We start from the raw sequence: 19,452 nt of genomic DNA, 5'->3' as shown, positions 1-19,452 counted from the left end.
ATAGACTATTCTATAGTCCAGACTATAGACTATTCTATAGTCCAGACTATAGACTATTCTATAGTCCAGACTATAGACTATTCTATAGTCCAGACTATAGACTATTCTATAGTCCAGACTATAGACTATTCTATAGTCCAGACTATAGACTATTCTATAGTCCAGACTATAGACTATTCTATAGTCCAGACTATAGACTATTCTATAGTCCAGACTATAGACTATTCTATAGTCCAGACTATAGACTATTCTATAGTCCAGACTATAGACTATTCTATAGTCCAGACTATAGACTATTCTATAGTCCAGACTATAGACTATTCTATAGTCCAGACTATAGACTATTCTATAGTCCAGACTATAGACTATTCTATAGTCCAGACTATAGACTATTCTATAGTCCAGACTATAGACTATTCTATAGTCCAGACTATAGACTATTCTATAGTCCAGACTATAGACTATTCTATAGTCCAGACTATAGACTATTCTATAGTCCAGACTATAGACTATTCTATAGTCCAGATTATAGACTATTCTATAGTCCAGACTATAGACTATTCTATAGTCCAGACTATAGACTATTCTATAGTCCAGACTATAGACTATTCTATAGTCCAGACTATAGACTATTCTATAGTCCAGACTATAGACTATTCTATAGTCCAGACTATAGACTATTCTATAGTCCAGACTATAGACTATTCTATAGTCCAGACTATAGACTATTCTATAGTCCAGACTATAGACTATTCTATAGTCCAGACTATAGACTATTCTATAGTCCAGACTATAGACTATTCTATAGTCCAGACTATAGACTATTCTATAGTCCAGACTATAGACTATTCTATAGTCCAGACTATAGACTATTCTATGTCCAGACTATAGACTATTCTATAGTCCAGACTAATGACTATTATATAATCCAGATTATAGATTATTCATAGTCCAGACATAGTCTATTCATATAGTCCAGACTATAATCTATCTATTCATATTTTAGTCTTTTTTATAGTACAGACTATAGTCCTACTTATTCTATAGTCCAGACTATGGTCTATTCTTTAGTCCAGACTATAGTCTACTCTATAGTCTATTCTATACTACAGAGTATAGTCTATTCTATAGTCCGTAGTCTAAACTATTTTATAGTCCAAACTATAGACTATTCCAGAATACAGACTATTATAAAGTCCTGACATTAGTCTATTCTAAATTGTAGACTTTAAACTATTCTAAGCTCTAAACTATACTTTAGTCAAGATTCTAAACTATTCGTTTCTCCAAATTATAGTCTATTATATAGCCCAGACTCTAAACCGTTCTATGGTTCTGATTATAGACTATTTCATACTCCAGACTACTCATTTTTGTAATCCAATGTTTATCGGTAATTTATTGAAAATTTTCTTAATTTTTAGTTTTAAACACATTCTCATCATGGCAGCTAATAACAATATGCACAATATGCATCATGGTCTGCCGCCGCAACAGACCACAAATCTAATGCCAATGACAAGCGGTGTAATGCCACAAAGTGTCATTGCATCGACAGGCACTGTAAGTCCCATGGTACAACATATGAATATGCCACAACAGCAACAACAACAAAATAATATTACCAGCAATCAAGCAGCTTGGGATCAATTGACCGCAACTACAAATAATAATACAAATATCAATACTTCTCTTATAATGGGTGGCGGAGGAGTAGGAGGAGGTGCAGGTGTTGGACCCGGTGGTATGATAGGTCCCAGCATTATATCATCAACAGCAGCACCAACAGCATCTATACTACATGATCCAAATGCTCCGGGCTCGGCAAATATAATGACTTCATTAATTACAGGAGCTAATTCACCAGCTGGTCCCACTTGTTCTTCACCTTCAACACCTACCAAATCGGGTCCCTCACCCATGGAACATATGATGGCTCATACACCACAAGGCGGTCCACCACCCATGTATACGTCCGGTGGTGGCTATGGCGAAGAGTTGACCGCAGAACTGGTAAATCAGGGATGGCGTAAATTTTGGTCGAAAAGAGAAAACCGTCCTTATTATTGGAATAAAATAACAGGAGAATCTTTATGGGAAATGCCCGGTGCAAGACCATTTGATCCTCTAACAGATCCCTTGGGTATATCACATCCCGGTGGTCATATACCACCACCCATGCATCATCCACATCCTCATATGCAGCAGCATCATCATCACCATTTGAAAAGGCGTCCATCTGATGATATGCATATGCATCCTCATGGTCATCAGCCACCGCCCATGAAGAAATTCATATTGTCCGGTCCCTGGGATTTAGAAGTGTGCACCAATGCTGTCATAGTTGAAAGGCCACCTACTTTATTGCCACAACCACATCCCGAAATAGAAGCGCTGCGCGCTGCTTACACCATGAAACTGGTGAAAACTTACGAAGATCTTTGTATGAGACGTGAGAATATTAAGGCCCCTAAAGACTCTTTTAACCGCTGGTTAATCGAACGCAAAGTTATCGATACCGGCTGTGATCCTCTATTGCCCAGCAATTGTATACCCGAGATATCATCAGCCATGTATCGTGAAATCATGAACGATATACCGATTAAGATTGTTAAACCCAAATTTACGGGAGATGCTAGAAAACAATTGTCACGTTATGCTGAGGCTGCAAAAAATATTATAGAATCTAGATCTTCACCTTCAGAATCCAAAAAGGTGGTTAAATGGAATGTTGAGGACACATTCCAATGGCTAAGGCGTACAGTGGGTGCCAGTTATGAAGATTTTCAAGATCGTTTGGCCCACTTAAGACGTCAGTGTGAACCACATCTAACCGAAACAGTCAAAAGCTCCGTAGAGGCTTTGTGTGCAAAAATCTATCATTTATCCGCTGAGCATGCACGCAAAATACGAGAACGTCATATGCAACTGTTAAAAGAACATGGTATACCCGAGCCCACACCGCCGCCACCACCACCACATCTCAAACAAGTCTGGTGTTATCCCATACAGTTTGCTGTGCCCTCACCCCGTATGCCCGCTATTGAATATGTCCAAGATCGCGATCACATGATTATTAAGTACACTCCTACTGCTCTAAATCAACCCGATGCTCAATATATTAATCTAACACATTTACAAAAGCTGGAACAGCTCTATCGTCACAATTGTTTCGATGATAAGAAATTCGATTTGTTTATTGGACGCGTCTGGTGTCTGTTGAAACGTTATCAAACGTTTTTGGGTAATGTCTTGAATTCTTCACAAGAAGCTGAACTAACACAGGCTTCATTGCCCACTCCTGTATTCGAGTGTTTACATCGACATTTTGGGGTGACATTCGAATGTTTTGCTTCGCCATTTAATTCATATTTTCGTCAATATTGTTCGGCATTTGCTGATACTGATGCTTATTTCGGTTCAAGAGGGTAGGTTGGGAAGAATAGGAGACTAATGGCATTAAGTTTTTTTTTTATCTTTGTGTCTTCTTTATTTTTAGACCCTTTTTGGATTTCAAACCAGTTTCGGGTTCATTTCAAGTTAATCCTCCTCATTGTGAGGAATTAATTGATGCTGCTCTTTTGCATATTGATAAATTACTTTCGGAATCTATGGAACCTTTGAGGTAAGTTGAAGAACTTTAAACTGGTCTATTATATAATCCAGACTATGGATTCTATATTCTATAGCTCAGACTTAAGACTATTCTAGTCAGACTATAGTTTATTCTATAGTTTAGACTATAGACTATTCTATAGTCCAGACTATAGTCTATTCTATAGTCCAGACTATAGTCTATTCTATAGTCCAGACTATAGTCTATTCTATAGTCCAGACTATAGTCTATTCTATAGTCCAGACTATAGTCTATTCTATAGTCCAGACTATAGTCTTTTCTATAGACCAGACTATAGACTATTCTATAGTCCAGACTATAGTCTATTCTATAGTCCAGACTATAGTCTATTCTATAGTCCAGACTATAGTATATTCTATAGTCCAGACTATAGTCTATTCTATAGTCCAGACCATAGTCTATTCTATAGTCCAGACCATAGTCTATTCTATTGTCTATTCTATAGTCCAGACCATAGTCTATTCTATAGTCCAGACCATAGTCTATTCTATAGTCCAGACTATAGTCTATTCTATAGTCCAGACTATAGTCTATTCTATAGTCCAGACCATAGTCTATTCTATTGTCCAGATCATAGTCTATTCTATAGTCCAGACCATAGTCTATTCTATAGTCCAGACTATAGTCTATTCTATAGTCCAGACTATAGTCTATTCTATATTTCAGACTATAGTCCAGACTATAGTCTAATCTATAGTCCAGACTATAGTCTATTCTATAGTCCAGACTATAGCCTATTCTATAGTCCAGACTATAGTCTATTCTATAGACCAGACTATAGACTATTCTATAGACCAGGCTTTACTTTATTCTCTAGTCCAGTCATTTATCCATTACATAGTCCACACTATAGTTTCTTATGTGATCCATAAACTAATAAGTTTCCTTTTTCATTTCAGCTTTATAATTTTCTTGCCAGAATGGAAAAGTATTTCCAAATTGGAGGAAAATATTTACAAACGTCGTTCCATGGTCGTTTTGGGTATGGCCCATGAATATCGCCATGGCTATCAGCATATTATAGCAAAGTAAGTATCTGGAAAGATGTTTATAATAAAGATATCCTTTAAATTTTAAAATAACATCTTCTATTTTACAGAAATGATGTCAATGTTAAATGCATGCAGGGTACACAAGTGGTATGGCTGCAAAACAGTGCCGGCCATGCACGTTGGGGACCTAATGAAAATCGTGTTGAGGCATTACGTGAAGCATTCCGACCACAAAGAGATCGTGAGCGTGAACGTGAAAGACAAGCAGCAGCGGCTGCTTCAACCTCTGGCTCTTCGAATGCCTCGTCACAGCCATCAACATCTTCACAGGCCTCAGCAAACTCTTCAAATATGGGTCACTCTACATCAACAACAATATCAGCTACAACAAGTGGAGGAGGCGGTGGTTCTACGCCACAACATCAACAAATCTACACTACTAGCAATAACACCACCATGGGCTTTACACCCTCACCTTCGACCATAACCACAACATCAACCACACCCACTTGTCTGGCCTCACCCTCAGGTGCTTCAACCTCCAGTGGTATTTCATCGATAAGTTCTTATGGTGGTGGTAATCCTGGTATGTCACCTTCTCCTTTATCACCTCATACACCACCATCTAATTATCATGCTTCAGCTTCACCAGCTCTAAGTCTACAAAGTGATTGTTCTTCACCCTCCTCTTCAACAACTTCACTATCACCCGCTCCCCTTTTGGATATGGCTGGTAATAACACAACCGCTACAAATGTTTCCATAACAGCAACGGCCACAACATCGGGTACTTCAGCAGCTGCTGCTGCGGCATTTGCTTCTTTGGTAGCCAGTGGTAATGCAGGAGTTAATAATACTACAACAACAGCACCCGGTGCTATAACTACTACAGCTCAACAAACTGTTATTAATTCAGCGGTTTAAAGGAAGTGTTACGAACTCTCTCTTTCCAGAAAGAAAAACTGAAAACAGAAAAAACACAAAATATTTTTGAGGTTAGTTTTAATAATACATATTGAAAAAATGAGGTTAGGTTTTTATATATTTTCTTGTTTTTCTTATTTTGTATATAATTTTCTTTTTTTTATTTCAATATTTTTTTAATTAGAACTTAAGTTTTTAAGAAAAAAGTTTATGAAAAAAACTTTAAAAACACACACACAAACACAATATTTACACTTGCATATAAATTTTATTTATATTTTGAAAAAAAAGCTCTTGTTTTGGCGCGAAAATTCGGTCAAGTAAGGAAACAAAGCTTTTAGTTTTATCAAGGTTGGGTATTGAGTTAAGTTTGATTTTGAAATTGTTTGAAGAAATCGGAAGACGGGTTCCCCCACATTATGTAGACAACATATAACCCAGATATCAGTGTTTAAATGTTTTGAACTTTAATATTTTGAAAATTATATTCGTAGTTTTTGGATTGTAGTATCGAAATAAAAGTTTTTTATAAATTCGAACTTAAGTTCGAAAATTTCGAATATTCGAACTTAAGTTCGAATTTTTTTCTAAAACTATTAAAATTATCTATAAATTTTGAGGATTCATAAAATATTATTTTTTTGATTTGAGACCAAATTTCGAACTTAAGTTCGTTCTGCTTTCGAACTTAAAATTTTCGAAAAAAATTAAAAATTGTTCATATATTCAAAATATATGATTTTTATGACATTTTCGAAACTATTTTCAATATAGTTTCAAAATAAAACATTTTTATGCTAATTTCGACAGTTCCAACTTAATTTCGAAAATTCGAACTTAAGTTCGAAAAAAAGTTTAAATTGTTAAAATTATCTATAAATCATGAGGATTCATAAAAATATAATTTTACTATTATTGGAGGTCAATTTCTTGCAATTTTTCACTTTCGAACATAAAAATTTTGGTAAAAAATTCAAAATTTCCATGATTTTTCAATTTAGTTTCAAAATATATAATTTTTAAGCTATTTTTGATATTTATTAAAGTTTTTTTCAATGTAGTTACGAATTATTAGATTTTTATGACATTTTCGAAACTTCGAACTTAATTTCGAAAATTCGAACTTAAGTTCGAAAAAAATTTAAAACTAATAAAATTATCTATAGATCATGAGGATTCAAAAAAATATATGTTTTATTAGATTTGTAAGCAATTTCTTCAAAATTTCAACTTTCGAAAGTAAAATTTTCGAAAAATTTTAAAAAAATTCTTAATTTTTCAAAGTATTTTCAATGTAGTTTCAAAATATATGATTTTTAAGTTATATTCCCAATTTATTAAAGTATTTCCAATGTAGTTTCAATGTATATGATTTTTATGCTATATTCGACAGTTCGAACTTAATTTCGAAAATTCGAACTTAAGTTCGAAAAATTTTTTAAATTGTTAAAATTATCTTAAAATCAGGAGGATTCATAAAAATATAATTTTATTGATATTGGAGTTGAAATTCTTACAAATTTTTCATTTTAGACTTAAAAATTTTGAAAATTTTAGATTTTTTTGGTTTTTTAATATTGTCCCTTTTGGTTTCAAAATATAAACTTTTTAAAATCAAATTTAACTTAAAACATGCCTTTTAAATAAGGACAAAGTAAAACAAATATTATTTTCGTGGCAATTTAAATGCTTTAAGTCTTTTTTTTATTATTATTATTATTTAATACATTATTATATATAGAATATATTTTTAAATTTTTTATTATTTATAAATTTAATTTATATATAAAATATATTTAAAAGAACACTAACACAATTAAATGTAGGTAAAAACATAAAACATTTCAACTTAAAAACAAAATATTAAAAAAAAGCTCATATTTTGAATGTACAAAAAAATTTAACACAAAATTAAATTAAAAAAAAAAAACTTTATATAACAAAAAAGACCCTTCCCCGCCCCTGAATTGTTAGTTAAAATATTAAAAAAAAAGTATAAAAACATTTAGAAATTAAAATGAATTAAAATAAAAAATTAAACTTAAATAATTAAAATAATTATGAAATTTTTAAAAAAAGGTGAAAAAAAAACTTTCAAAAGAAAGTTTTTTTTCATTATTTTTGTTTAATGATTTTAAATAAATATTTATAAATTTAAAATAACAAACAAACTCCCCACAAACACTTTATTAGACAAATTGTAAAAAATACATAAATATTTAAAAAAAATTACACAAAAAATGAAATTAATATTGAAAATATTAAAAGTAATATTAAGAAATAAATTAATCCCCACAAAAAACAACTTTCTTCATTAAGCTTTTAAAAGCTTTTAGCAAAATAAATGGTAATAAATAAAGATGTAACACCTTTATATTAAAAACATTAAATAAACAATTAAATATTAAACCACAACATAATTGTTCTTTAAATAAACAATAACTTTTTTTAAATAATAACAAACAACACACTTACAATTCCTATTTAAACTAATTAAACAAGACAAAATCTCTCATACACACACATAATAATAATAATAATAATATTTATCCCCTTATCCCCCTAAAACACAATTTTTAATGTGTCTTTTTGTTATAATTATTAACAGCAATAAAATATTGAAATATTTGTTAAACTTTTTAATTTATTTTATTTTTAAAATTTAAATTTTTTTCTTTAAAAATCACCTTAATACTTGGAAAACACTCCCCCCCCCCAAACACATACATTTTAGACCAAATTTTAGTAAAAAGTCGTAAAAAGTAATTTTAATTATTGAAATAAATGATAACTGTTGAAAACCCCCCTTAATTGAAAATGAAAATGCATAATAATTATTAATATTTGTTAAAAAAAAACCTAAAGCTAATAAACGAAATAATAATAAAAACATAATTATTAATTTGAACTTATAAAAGAAAATATTAAAACAAAGAAAAAAAAAATAAAAAAGGTGTAGTTCTAAACGAAATGTTTTAAAAAAAAATAATAATGTTGTTTAAATTTCTTAATGTTTTGAATTGAAGGTATGTATTTTTGTTGCAATTATCAAAAAGTAGCGGATATTAAGTGAAGTCATTTAGTGAAGACACAAACCAAGTTTTCTGATAAAGATAATCAACATCAGGCATGGAAAATGTTGTGCTTTTTAAATTATAAACTGTCTAGTGTATAGTCTAGTCCATAGTTTAGTGTCTATAGTCTAGTGTACAGTCAGTCTATAGTTTAGTCCATAGTCCAGTCTAGTGTATAATCTAGTCCACGATCTAGTTTATAGCCTAGTCAATAGTCTATAAACTAGTCTAGCCTATAGTCTAGACTAGTCTACAGTCTAGTCTATAATCTAGGCTATATTCTAGTCTATAATTTAGTCTATAGACTAGTGTACAGTCAGTCCATAGTCTCATCTATAATCTGGTCTATACCCTAATATGTAGACTAGTCTATAGTGTGTCAATAGTGTAGTCAATAGACTAATCTAGTCTATTGTCTAGTTTACAGTCTAGTCTAAAGTCTAGTCTATAGTCTAGTCTATAGGTTATTATATAGTGTGGCCTATAGTCTAGTCTATAGTCAAGTCTATAGTTTAGTTTATAGTCTAATCTATAGACTAGTCCATAGCCTAGTCTCTAGTCTAGTGCATAGTGTAGTCGGTAGTCTAGTCTGTAGTCTACTCTATATTCTAGTCTATGGTCTGGCGTATAATCTAGTTTATAGTCTAGTCTATAGTATATAGATGTCTAGTCTATAGTCTAATCTATTGTCTAGTCTATAGTATAGTCTGGTCTTTAGTATAGTCTAATCTATAGTGTAGTCTAGTCTATACTCTCTAGTAGAGTCTATAGTCTAAAGTGTAGTATATAGTCTAGTCTATTGTCTAGTCTTTAGTCTAATCTATTGTCCAGTATAGAATTTATAGTCTAGTCTTTAATTTAGTCTAAAGTCTAGTGTATATTCAGTCTATAGTCTTGTCTACAGTCATGGATACAGCTTCATTTATAATCTAGTCTTTTGTCTAGCCTAAATTTTAGTATATTATCCAGCTTAAAGTCTAGTCTATAGCCTAAAGTTTAGTCTATTATCCAGCTTAAAGTCTAGTCTATAGTTTAGTCTATATGCTAGTCTATAGTCTTGCCTATAGTCTAGTCTATAGTCTAGTCAATATACTAGTTTATGATGTAGTCTATAATCTAGGTTAATTTATAATCTAGACTTTTGTCTAGCCTAAAGTTAAGTCTATTGTCCAGCGTAAAGTATAGTCGATAGTCTAGTCTATAGTTTAGTTTATTGTCTAGTCTATATGCTAGTCTATAAACTTTTTATATACTAGTCTATAGTATATTCTAGTCTATTGTGTAGTCTATAATCTAGTTCATAGTCTAGTCTATAGTCTACAGTCAAACCTATAGATTAGTCTATAGTTTACTCCATAATCTAGTCTATAGTCTAATGTACAGTCTAGTCTATAGTCTAGTCCATAATCTAGTCTATATTCTAGTTAAGTCTGTTGTATAGCCTATAGTCTAGTCTATAATATATTGTCTAATCTGTATTCTAGTCTAGTCTATAGTATTATATGTAGTCTAGTCTATAGCCTAATATGTGGTCTAGTCTATAGTCTAAATTATAGTCTGGTCTGTTATTGTAGATTATAGACTACAATCTAGATTATAGTCTAGTCTACAGTCTAGTCTATAGTGTAATCTGTAACCTAGTCTTTAGTCTAGACTATAGTCTTATCTGTAGTCTAGTCTATAATCTAGTTTATTGATTAGTCTATAGTCTAGTATACAGCTTAGTGTATAGTCTAATCTACAGTCTTATCTACTGTTTAGTTTATAGTTAATCTATTGTCTAGCCTAAAGTCTAGTCTATAATCCAGTATATAATGTAGTCTATAGTCATCTCCACTTCTAGACCATAAGGTAAATTTCCTTTAAAGATAAACAAAAAAAACTAGTAGAAAACAAGAGAGACAGAAAATAGGAAAAGAGGAGAGATGAATGGAAACTGATCGAGAGTTAAGTCCCGCAATTTCTCCCCGGTTCGTCATGGAACCAATATCACATGTGCCAATATCCCAGTTGTATTAAACTATTGTTGTTGTTGTTGTAACAGCTAAAACTATATAATAATCTAGTTGGGGAGTTCAGCATCAATGTCCAGGCTTAATTGTGTTACTTCATATGTGAATGTATCGATAAATCCATTGGACAGAGTGAAGTAAGGTTGGCTAAACAGTTGAATATGTTGTGGGTATCATGAGGACCTTGACCACAAGCTGTACATTGGTCGCGGTCTATGCGCGAGCAATAGGCATTAAGCCAGAACTACTCTTGTTCTCCGCGGCAGGTTCTCTTCCCTGTCTGCAATATGTATATCAAATAAAAGGTATTTTAAAGGTCTATCCAACGCTATTCGCTCTGTTGAGGGTAATAGGTTGGTACAACTTCTTTGTTTTGGGTTATTTTTCTTTTATTATCATTTCAAGTCAAAATTAGCCAATATTTTTCTACAATAACAAAATATTAGAAATCAAGAACCACTAAACTTATTAAGGAAAATGAAATAAATAGAAAAAAAACTCAACTACATATGTATTTGCTTTTTACACCAAATTAAATCTTAAAAGGCTAAACTAAAAAATTACAAAAAAAAAAAAATATACAATAAAAACGTAAATAAACAAAAAAGGAAGTTTTTTTTTTAATAAATACAAAAACTTAAGTAAAAGAGAAAACAAACGCAAAGCCAAATTTGATTAGATTAGTAAATTAACCGAGTGTATGTGTGTAACAAAGTATTAACACAAATCTTATCAGTTCATAGCACACAAAATTAGTTAAGAATATAATCAAAACCAAACAATGTTGCTTGGAGTCTAATGGCTAATGTTTTTTCGTTTCTGTTTCTTTTAATATATTCTTTACTATTTGTTTATGACTTATAAAGCTTAAGTAAGAGGCATAAAGCTTTTTCTTCATTTTACATAATTTCTAAACTGGAATCACTATTTTTGGTAACGACCTCTGTTTCCGATGAACCCGAACCAGAGCCAGTATCATTAGCTATTTCATTATCATCCGATTGGCTATTGCGTAAAATGCGCCGAGGGGAGGAAGAAGACAATTGCCAAGCTGGTATAGAGGGAGCCCCCACAGTGGCTGTCAAAGGCGATGGAAATTGTTTGCGATTTAAGAGTAATCCCTTAATAGCCTCTAGATCACTTTTAAATTGATTAAATTCACGCATAAATTGCTGAGTTTGATCGCGTTGTTCGCGGGCCAAGCTTTCCTTGACCTGTGTCAGTTCTGTTTTAACCTCTGCCAGTCGGGTATCGACCTTTTTGTCGATTTCATTTAAGGCATCATCCACGGATTTCTTCTTTTTGCCACCAAACAAAAAGGTTTGCAGGAATTTCTATAAATTTTATAAATATTAAGTAATTAGCCAGAAATTTAGTTCAGATATTCACTCACCTTCCAAAACATGAATATGGCATAAGCTACTCCCCCTAACAAAGCCATGGAATGTAAAACTTCCTTGAGACGTTGCAAAGCTGTAGGCTTAGGCTGCTGCAAAGCCAATTGAGCATGCGTCTGGGTAGCATTTATGCCCATATTTATAACTGTAGGAGCATTAGGATCCTGACTAAATACCCCCGCCCTTTCACAGGCTATTTGTATTTCGGTCGAGGTAAGACCTTTGGACCTTAGAAACTGTTGTTTTTGCGACAGTGTAGTATGGCGTACTTTGGCATTGTTAAGAAAATTAACAGCAGTTGTTATCTAAAAAAAAAACAAATCCCTGTATTAGTAAATAAATATCTTCTGCCTCCTTTCCTCGACACTTACCAAAGCTTCACGTGGTGCTGGTTCATCTTGGCTCATTTGTATGGCTAACTGTCCTTCGTTTACTACATTGTTGTCCATATTTTGTTGTAGTTCTGTTGTTGTTATATTTACCGTATCACCGGTATCCGTATTACTCGTTGACATACTTAATTCTACTGCAATTTTAATTTTAACTTATTTTATTATTTCCTAATCTCTTAAATTTAGTGTTTTTCCAATATTTTTGTATTTCTTCTTTTTTTTTTTGGTTGTTGTCGTCTGTTTTTGGTTTTTGTTTTCTACTGTGTATTTGCATAAAATTTGAAAAATAATTATTAAAAGGCTGATGAATTAAGAGAGAAAATGAGTGACAGATATAAACTCAAAAAGAAAACAAAGAGCTTAGAAATAGAGTTGCCAATAGCAGTTATCTCAATAAATAAAACAGTGTTGTAAACTTTAGTACTATAGGTAATAAAAAACGGTTAATTTAATATACAATTCAAAATAAACTTATTTACCTAATTACGTAGTTAAATTTCAGATCTTTAAAATAGTTGCAGGCTTTACCAACTTTAAAAGTAAAGCTGGAGGTCCACACCACGCGTTCTACGCTTCTTCGCATTCTACGCGGTTGTCAAAGAAGTAAAATTAATGTTATTAGTTACAAGCACAAAAGCGTAAGATGCCTTGACGCGTAGAATGCTTAAAGTTGATCTAGCTTTGTAAAGGTGGAAGATGAGGCTGCAACGCGTTTCACGCTTTGCAAAGTTTTCGCGCTTTTTAAGCGGCAAGTTACACACCACGCGTCATTTTGACCTTTCTTTTAATGATTTTGAAGAAAATTAAAATTTTAAGTTTTTGTATATTTTTTAATATTTTTCTTCCATTATTTGAGAAATTCATTTCATTTTATTTTCTATACAAAACAAAATACAACACTGATCAACTGCCGATGCGTTAAAAGTTGAAGGTGGCTGAACTTTTCGCTGCAGACGCGTTACAAACTACAATGTGTAACTTGTTAAATGAAAATACACTATTTCAACTTTTTTTTGACAGAAGCCTATAACGCGTTGCCGTGTACAAAGCGTGTTGTGTACTTCCACCTGTATGAAAAGCACGCAATGCTTTGTAGGGTTCTATAGTTGAAACGAAAAGTCGACTTTTCGACTTTTTGCATTTAGTTAAAAGTCGACTTTTCGACCTTTCGACTTTTTCCATTGTATGAAAAGTCGATTTTTCGACTTTTCGACCTTTTTCATTTATTTAAAAGTCGACTTTTAGACTTTTCGACTTTTAGTATTTTATAAATGGTCGACTTTTCGACCTTTCGACTTTTTCCGACTTTTCGACTCTTTCCGACTTTTTTCGACTTTTCGACTTTTTCCGACTTTTTTCGACTTTTCGACTTTTCGACTTTTTCCGACTTTTTCCGACTTTTTTCGACTTTTTTCGACTTTTCGACTTTTTCGACTTTTCGACTTTTTCGACTTTTTTCGACTTTTTTCGACTTTTTTCGACTTTTTTCGACTTTTTTCGACTTTTTTCGACTTTTTTCGACTTTTTTCGACTTTTCGACTTTTTCGACTTTTCGATTTTTTACGACTTTTTGACTATTTTCGATTTATTTCGACTTTTTTTCGACTATTTTTTTACTTTTTTCGAATTTTTCCGACTATTTTAGAGTTTTTGACCTCTTTTCCACTTTTTTAAAATTTTCGACTATTTTCGACTTTTTTCGACTTTTCGACTTTTTCCGACTTTTCGACTTTTTCCGACTTTTTCCGACTTTTCGACTTTTTTCGACTTTTCGACTTTTTTCGACTTATCGACTTTTCGACTTTCCGACTTTTCGACTTTTTTCAACTTTTATTTACAAAGTCGACTTTTCGACTTTTTTCATAGACGATAGTCGAGTTACCGACTTTTTTGGAACAAAATAGTCGACTTCGACTTTTTTCGACAATAAGTCGATTGTTCGATTATTCGAAAGTCGATTTATAGAACCCTAATGCTTTGACGTGAAAACGCGTAGTGTGGACCTCCAGCTTTAAGATCGAAATGACGCGTTGTGCGTAAAGTGTGAAACGTGTTTCCGCCTCAACGCACGTTGTGTACTTCCAACTTAAATGCAACCTTTTACATTTCAATACAGATGGTAACGCCATTCAATAACAGCTGTTGCGTTAGAAAGAGAACACTACATTAACAACTTCATTGACATTCTGTACAACAAGTGAAATAGCTAGATAAAAAAAAATTGTGACGAAGAAGAAAAAAAAATAATTTTTCCGGAGTTCGAACGCATAATTTCACAAATCAATCAAGTTTTTAGAATTTTCATACTTTAAATGCCAACAAAAACACAAGAAACCGCACAAAAACTATAAAAAAAAATTACGAACATTGTTGATGAATAAAAATTAAAGTGTTAAAATAAATAAATCTTCCAGAAAAAACACTCCAAAAGAAAGAAAATTTGTCAAGTGCCAAGCAATTGCATTTTCACAAAACACACACACACTTACACAAACAAATAAAAGAAAAAAATTACCAGCTAGCCTTCAAACTACAAATTAAACATTTTGGAAAAGAAAACTACAGTAAAAAAGTGAAATTCCATGGCTTGTGCAGCAACAGCTGCAGGTAAAGATGCCAATACAGGAAGCACAAATACGGGTTTAGTAGCAGCTGCTACTGGTGGTGGAGGTGGCACAAGTGGAGCCACGGCTTCTACGTCAAGTTCTTCGGTGGCAGGGGCTGTAGGTGGTGCAGGCTCTTCTTCATCAGCGGCCGTAGCGGCAGGTGCTCCACAATCAAACGGCGGTAGTGTTATAAATCGTCAATCACGTTTTGCCATGGAGGGTGTAGGCGCTCGAGTTATAAGAGGTCCCGATTGGAAATGGGGTAAACAGGTAGGTGTCACTTTATTCCAATTTCGGGTGGTAGTAGCTGAATTATATTAATTATTAATTTGTCTTAGTTTGAGTGTCTAGTATAGATTGTATGACAACATTTATTGTACTGCTTGAGAATTCATTCATTGTCATTGACCTTTTGTTTGACTTTTATGGTTTGGTCGTTGATTGAAAATAATTGAATTTGTCGTTGTTGTGTTCTATTGGGCTTGGGCGTTCGGCGGAGTTTGAGGAAATAATCAATATGAAATTTATAGTGTAAAAAATGGAAAATGAAGCGAAATCTTTTAATGATTTGGAAATGTTTGGTTTCACTTTGAAGTGTCCAGTAAATTCGAAAATTTATTAAAAGCATTCAGGTACAATATTTGCCCGATGTCTACAGAGATTTACCCTATTTGGACGCAATTTAATTTTGTTTATTAAAAATGTATTTATTTTTGAAAAATTATTTTTAAATGCCTTATTCTGCATATAAAATAAGAAATACAAAAACAAAAAGACGCAATACATTATCAATATGTTTTTAATTGGAATATTTATAAAAAAGCCGGTCTTTCAAAGCTAAAAATCGATAAGCTAGGCTTGTTTTTAAATCAATTTTATTAATAAAACGGTTATAACGAATACAAAATTACGCTATTTGTAATATTAAATGTAACCATTAAGCTCCAGTTGAATATTAGTTCAGTTCTAGTTCAGGTCAAGTTCAGATCTAGTTCAGTTCTAGTTCAGTTCTAGTTCAGTTCTAGTTCAGTTCTAGTTCAGTTCTAGTTCAGTTCTAGTTCAGTTCTAGTTCAGTTCAAGTTCTGTTCTAGTTTTGTTCTAGTTCTGTTCCAGTTCTGTTCTAGTTCTTTTCTACATCTGTTCTAGTTCTGTGCTAGTTTTGTTCTAGTTCTGTTCTAGTTCTGTTCTAGTTCTGTTCTAGTGTTGTTCTAGTTCAGTTCTAGTTCAGTTCTAGTTCAGTTCTAGTTCAGTTCTAGTTCAGTTCTAGTTCTGTTCTGTTCTATTTCTGTTCTAGTTCTGATATTGTTCTGTTCTATTTCTGATCTTGTTCTGTTCTAGTTTAGCTCTAGTTCAGTTCTAGTTCAGTTCTAGTTCAGTTCTAGTTCAGTTCTAGTTCAGTTCTAGTTCAGTTCTAGTTCAGTTCTAGTTCAGTTCTAGTTCAGTTCTAGTTCGGTTCTAGTTCAGTTCTAGTTCTAGTTCAGTTCTAGTTCAGTTCTAGTTCAGTTCTAGTTCAGTTCTAGTTCAGTTCTAGTTCAGTTCTAGTTCGGTTCTAGTTCAGTTCTAGTTCTAGTTCAGTTCTAGTTCAGTTCTAGTTCAGTTCTAGTTCAGTTCTAGTCCAGTTCTAGTTCAGTTCTAGTTTAGTTGTAGTTCAGTTCTAGTTCAGTTCTAGTTCGGTTCTAGTTCAGTTCTAGTTCAGTTCTAGTTCAGTTCTAGTTCAGTTCTAGTTCAGTTCTAGTTCAGTTCTAGTTCAGTTCTAGTTCAGTTCTAGTTCAGTTCTAGTTCAGTTCTAGTTCAGTTCTAGTTCAGTTCTAGTTCAGTTCTAGTTCAGTTCTAGTTCAGTTCTAGTTCAGTTCTAGTTCAGTTCTAGTTCAGTTCTAGTTCAGTTCTAGTTCAGTTCTAGTTCAGTTCTAGTTCAGTTCTAGTTCAGTTCTAGTTCAGTTCTAGTTTCAGTTCTAGTCAGTTCTAGTTCAGTTCATAGTCAGTTCGTAGTTCAGTTCTAGTTCAGTTCTAGTTCAGTTCTAGTTCAGTTCTAGTTCAGTTCTAGTTCAGTTCTAGTTTCAGTTCTAGTTCAGTTCTAGTTCAGTTCTAGTTCAGTTCTAGTTCAGTTCTAGTTCAGTTCTAGTTCTGGTTCTAGTTCAGTTCTCGTTTAGTTCTAGTTAGTTCTAGGTTCAGTTCTAGTTCAGTTCTAGTTCAGTTCTAAGTTATTCAGTTCTAGTTCAGTTCTAGTTCAGTTCTAGTTCAGTTCTAGTTCAGTTTAGTAGTTCTAGTTCAGTTCTAGTTCAGTTCTAGTTCAGTTCTAGTCAGTTCTAGTTCAGTTTAGTTCAGTTCTAGTTCAGTTCTAGTTCAGTTCTAGTTCAGTTCTAGTTCGTCTAGTTCAGTTCTAGTTCAGTTCTAGTTCAGTTCTAGGTCAGTTCTAGTTCAGTTAGTTCAGTTCTAGTTCAGTTCTAGTTCAGTTCTAGTTCAGTTCTAGTTCAGTTCTAGTTCAGTTCTAGTTCAGTTCTAGTTCAGTTCTAGTTCAGTTCTAGTTCAGTTCTAGTTCAGTTCTAGTTCAGTTCTAGTTCAGTTCTAGTTCAGTTCTAGTTCAGTTCTAGTTCAGTTCTAGTTCAGTTCTAGTTCAGTTCTAGTTCAGGTTCTAGTTCAGTTCTAGTTCAGTTCTAGTTCAGTTCTAGTTCAGTTCTAGTTCAGTTTCTAGTTCAGTTCTAAGTTCAGTTCTAGTTCAGTTTCTAGTTCAGTTCTAGTTCAGTTTCTAGTTCAGTTCTAGTTCAGTTCTAGTTCAGTTCTAGTTCAGTTATAGTTCAGTTCTAAGTTCAGTTCTAGTTCAGTTCTAGTTCAGTTCTAGTTCAGTTCTAGTTCAGTTCTAGTATCAGTTCTAGTTCAGTTCTAGTTCAGTTCTAGTTCAGTTCTAGTTAGTTCTAGTTCAGTTCTAGTTCAGTTCTAGTTCTAGTTCAGTTCTAGTTCAGTTCTAGTTCAGTTCTAGTTCAGTTCTAGTTCAGTTCTAGTTCAGTTCTAGTTCAGTTCTAGTTCAGTTCTAGTTCAGTTCTAGTTCAGTTCTAGTTCAGTTCTAGTTCAGTTCTAGTTCAGTTCTAGTTCAGTTCTAGTTCAGTTCTAGTTCAGTTCTAGTTCAGTTCTAGTTCAGTTCTAGTTAAGTTCTAGTTCAGTTCTAGTTCAGTTCTAGTTCAGTTCTAGTTCAGTTCTAGTTCAGTTCTATTTCAGTTCTAGTTCAGTTCTAGTATAGTTCTAGTTTAGTTCTAGTTCAGTTCTAGTTCAGTTCTAGTTCAGTTCTAGTTCAGTTCTAGTTCAGTTCTAGTTCAGTTCTAGTTCAGTTCTAGTTCAGTTCTAGTTCAGTTCTAGTTCAGTTTCAGTTCAGTTCTAGTTCAGTTCTAGTTCAGTTCTATTTCAGTTCTAGTTCAGTTCTAGTTCAGTTCTATTTCAGTTCTAGTTAAGTTCCAGTTCTGTTCTAGTTCAGTTCTATTTCAGTTCTAGTTAAGTTCCAGTTCTGTTCTAGTTCAGTTTTAGTTCAATTCTAGTTCAGCTTTCAGTTTAGTTTTTATTCAGCTCTAGTTCACTTTGAATCAGTTCTAGTTCAGCTCTAGTTCAGTTCTTATTCAGCTCTACTTCACTTTTACTTCAGTTCTAGTTCTGGTTCCAGATCTAGATCAATTTCACAACAGTTTTGTTTCACTTTTACTTCAATATGTTGTTTTATTTAAGTACGATTCTTGGTTAAATTTTTTTAATTTGTTAGTTCAGTTTTGTTCTAGAAGTTCCAGTTGAAGTTCTATTGTGTGCTAGTTCTGTGCAAAAATCTTCAAGTCTACATAACAAAAATTTCTTACACCATTCGGCTATTGCCTGACTTATTGTTTTTAATTTAAATTTAATTTAATCAATTTAAGTATGTATTAAAATGTGTGCTTTTAATACATACATACATAATATTATTATTAGCATTTAAGTAAATAAATACAACTCAAATTATTGTAATTAAAAATTAAAGGGAAACAATAATACAATTAAATTTCTTCTATAAACAACTAGAGACTCTCTAGTGTCTAGCAACCAAAAAAAAAAAAAAAATAAATAAAAATACGATGCATTATAATAATAATAAAACACGTTTTAATTATCGCGTATTAATCAAAGTATTTTAAAAATATCTATATTAACACTAAACTTTATATAAAATTCAATTTCTTTTTATAGGATGGTGGGGAAGGTCATGTTGGCACTGTGCGAAATTTCGAATCTTCCGAAGAAGTCGTAGTAGTGTGGGATAATGGTACCGCGGCTAATTATCGTTGCGCCGGCGCTTACGATTTACGTATATTGGATAGTGCTGCGACGGGTATTAAACATGATGGCACTATGTGTGATACCTGCCGTCAACAGCCCATTTTTGGTATACGTTGGAAGTGTGC

The 19,452-nt window shown here is 32.7% G+C and overlaps 3 protein-coding genes across 4 annotated transcripts; 2 read left to right on the top strand and 1 right to left on the bottom strand.

Annotated features, from left to right (window-relative positions):
• Window positions 1–1,429: 1,429 nt before the first annotated feature.
• On the top strand, window positions 1,430–6,191 carry LOC119615461 (mRNA (2'-O-methyladenosine-N(6)-)-methyltransferase-like). 2 transcript variants are annotated; one of them, XM_037971467.1, is made up of 5 exons: window positions 1,430–3,428; window positions 3,500–3,625; window positions 4,537–4,665; window positions 4,737–5,215; window positions 5,273–6,191. In XM_037971467.1, the coding sequence occupies exons 1-5, from the start codon at window positions 1,444–1,446 to the stop codon at window positions 5,551–5,553; spliced, it is 3,000 nt and encodes a 999-aa protein (XP_037827395.1). In that variant the 5' UTR covers window positions 1,430–1,443; the 3' UTR covers window positions 5,554–6,191. The 2 variants fall into 2 exon arrangements, with proteins under 2 accessions (XP_037827395.1, XP_037827394.1); XM_037971466.1 differs by having other exon boundaries at window positions 4,737–6,191.
• A 4,819-nt stretch (window positions 6,192–11,010) lies between these two features.
• Window positions 11,011–12,770, bottom strand: LOC119615462 (peroxisomal membrane protein PEX14-like). The gene is made up of 3 exons (XM_037971468.1): window positions 12,408–12,770; window positions 12,033–12,341; window positions 11,011–11,973 (listed from the first exon to the last, which is right to left on the bottom strand). The coding sequence occupies exons 1-3, from the start codon at window positions 12,549–12,551 to the stop codon at window positions 11,539–11,541; spliced, it is 888 nt and encodes a 295-aa protein (XP_037827396.1). The 5' UTR covers window positions 12,552–12,770; the 3' UTR covers window positions 11,011–11,538.
• Window positions 12,771–14,628: 1,858 nt separating this feature from the next.
• On the top strand, window positions 14,629–19,446 carry LOC119615463 (E3 ubiquitin-protein ligase mind-bomb-like; the record flags this gene model as incomplete). The annotated part of the gene is made up of 2 exons (XM_037971469.1): window positions 14,629–15,304; window positions 19,238–19,446. Coding segments are annotated over exons 1-2 (503 nt in total), but the record flags the coding sequence as incomplete, so codon positions are not given.
• Window positions 19,447–19,452: the final 6 nt, after the last annotated feature.

The sequence above is a fragment of the Lucilia sericata genome, unplaced genomic scaffold, assembly GCF_015586225.1.
Source record: "Lucilia sericata isolate MDLA Ls3-8-SP2 unplaced genomic scaffold, ASM1558622v1 Contig005256F_arrow, whole genome shotgun sequence".
Classification (NCBI taxonomy): Eukaryota; Metazoa; Arthropoda; class Insecta; order Diptera; family Calliphoridae; genus Lucilia; species Lucilia sericata.
This window is presented reverse-complemented; position numbering and strand designations above follow the sequence as displayed.

Coding starts and splice junctions, on each gene's coding strand:
- LOC119615461 (XM_037971466.1), top strand. CDS start 1,444: ATGGCAGCTAATAACAATATGCACAATATGCATCATGGTCTGCCGCCG. Junction 3,429..3,499: donor GCTTATTTCGGTTCAAGAGG/GTAGGTTGGGAA, acceptor CTTTATTTTTAG/ACCCTTTTTGGATTTCAAAC. Junction 3,626..4,536: donor GAATCTATGGAACCTTTGAG/GTAAGTTGAAGA, acceptor TTTTCATTTCAG/CTTTATAATTTTCTTGCCAG.
- LOC119615462 (XM_037971468.1), bottom strand. CDS start 12,551: ATGTCAACGAGTAATACGGATACCGGTGATACGGTAAATATAACAACA. Junction 12,342..12,407: donor CAGCACCACGTGAAGCTTTG/GTAAGTGTCGAG, acceptor TTTTTTTTTTAG/ATAACAACTGCTGTTAATTT. Junction 11,974..12,032: donor CCATATTCATGTTTTGGAAG/GTGAGTGAATAT, acceptor TAAAATTTATAG/AAATTCCTGCAAACCTTTTT.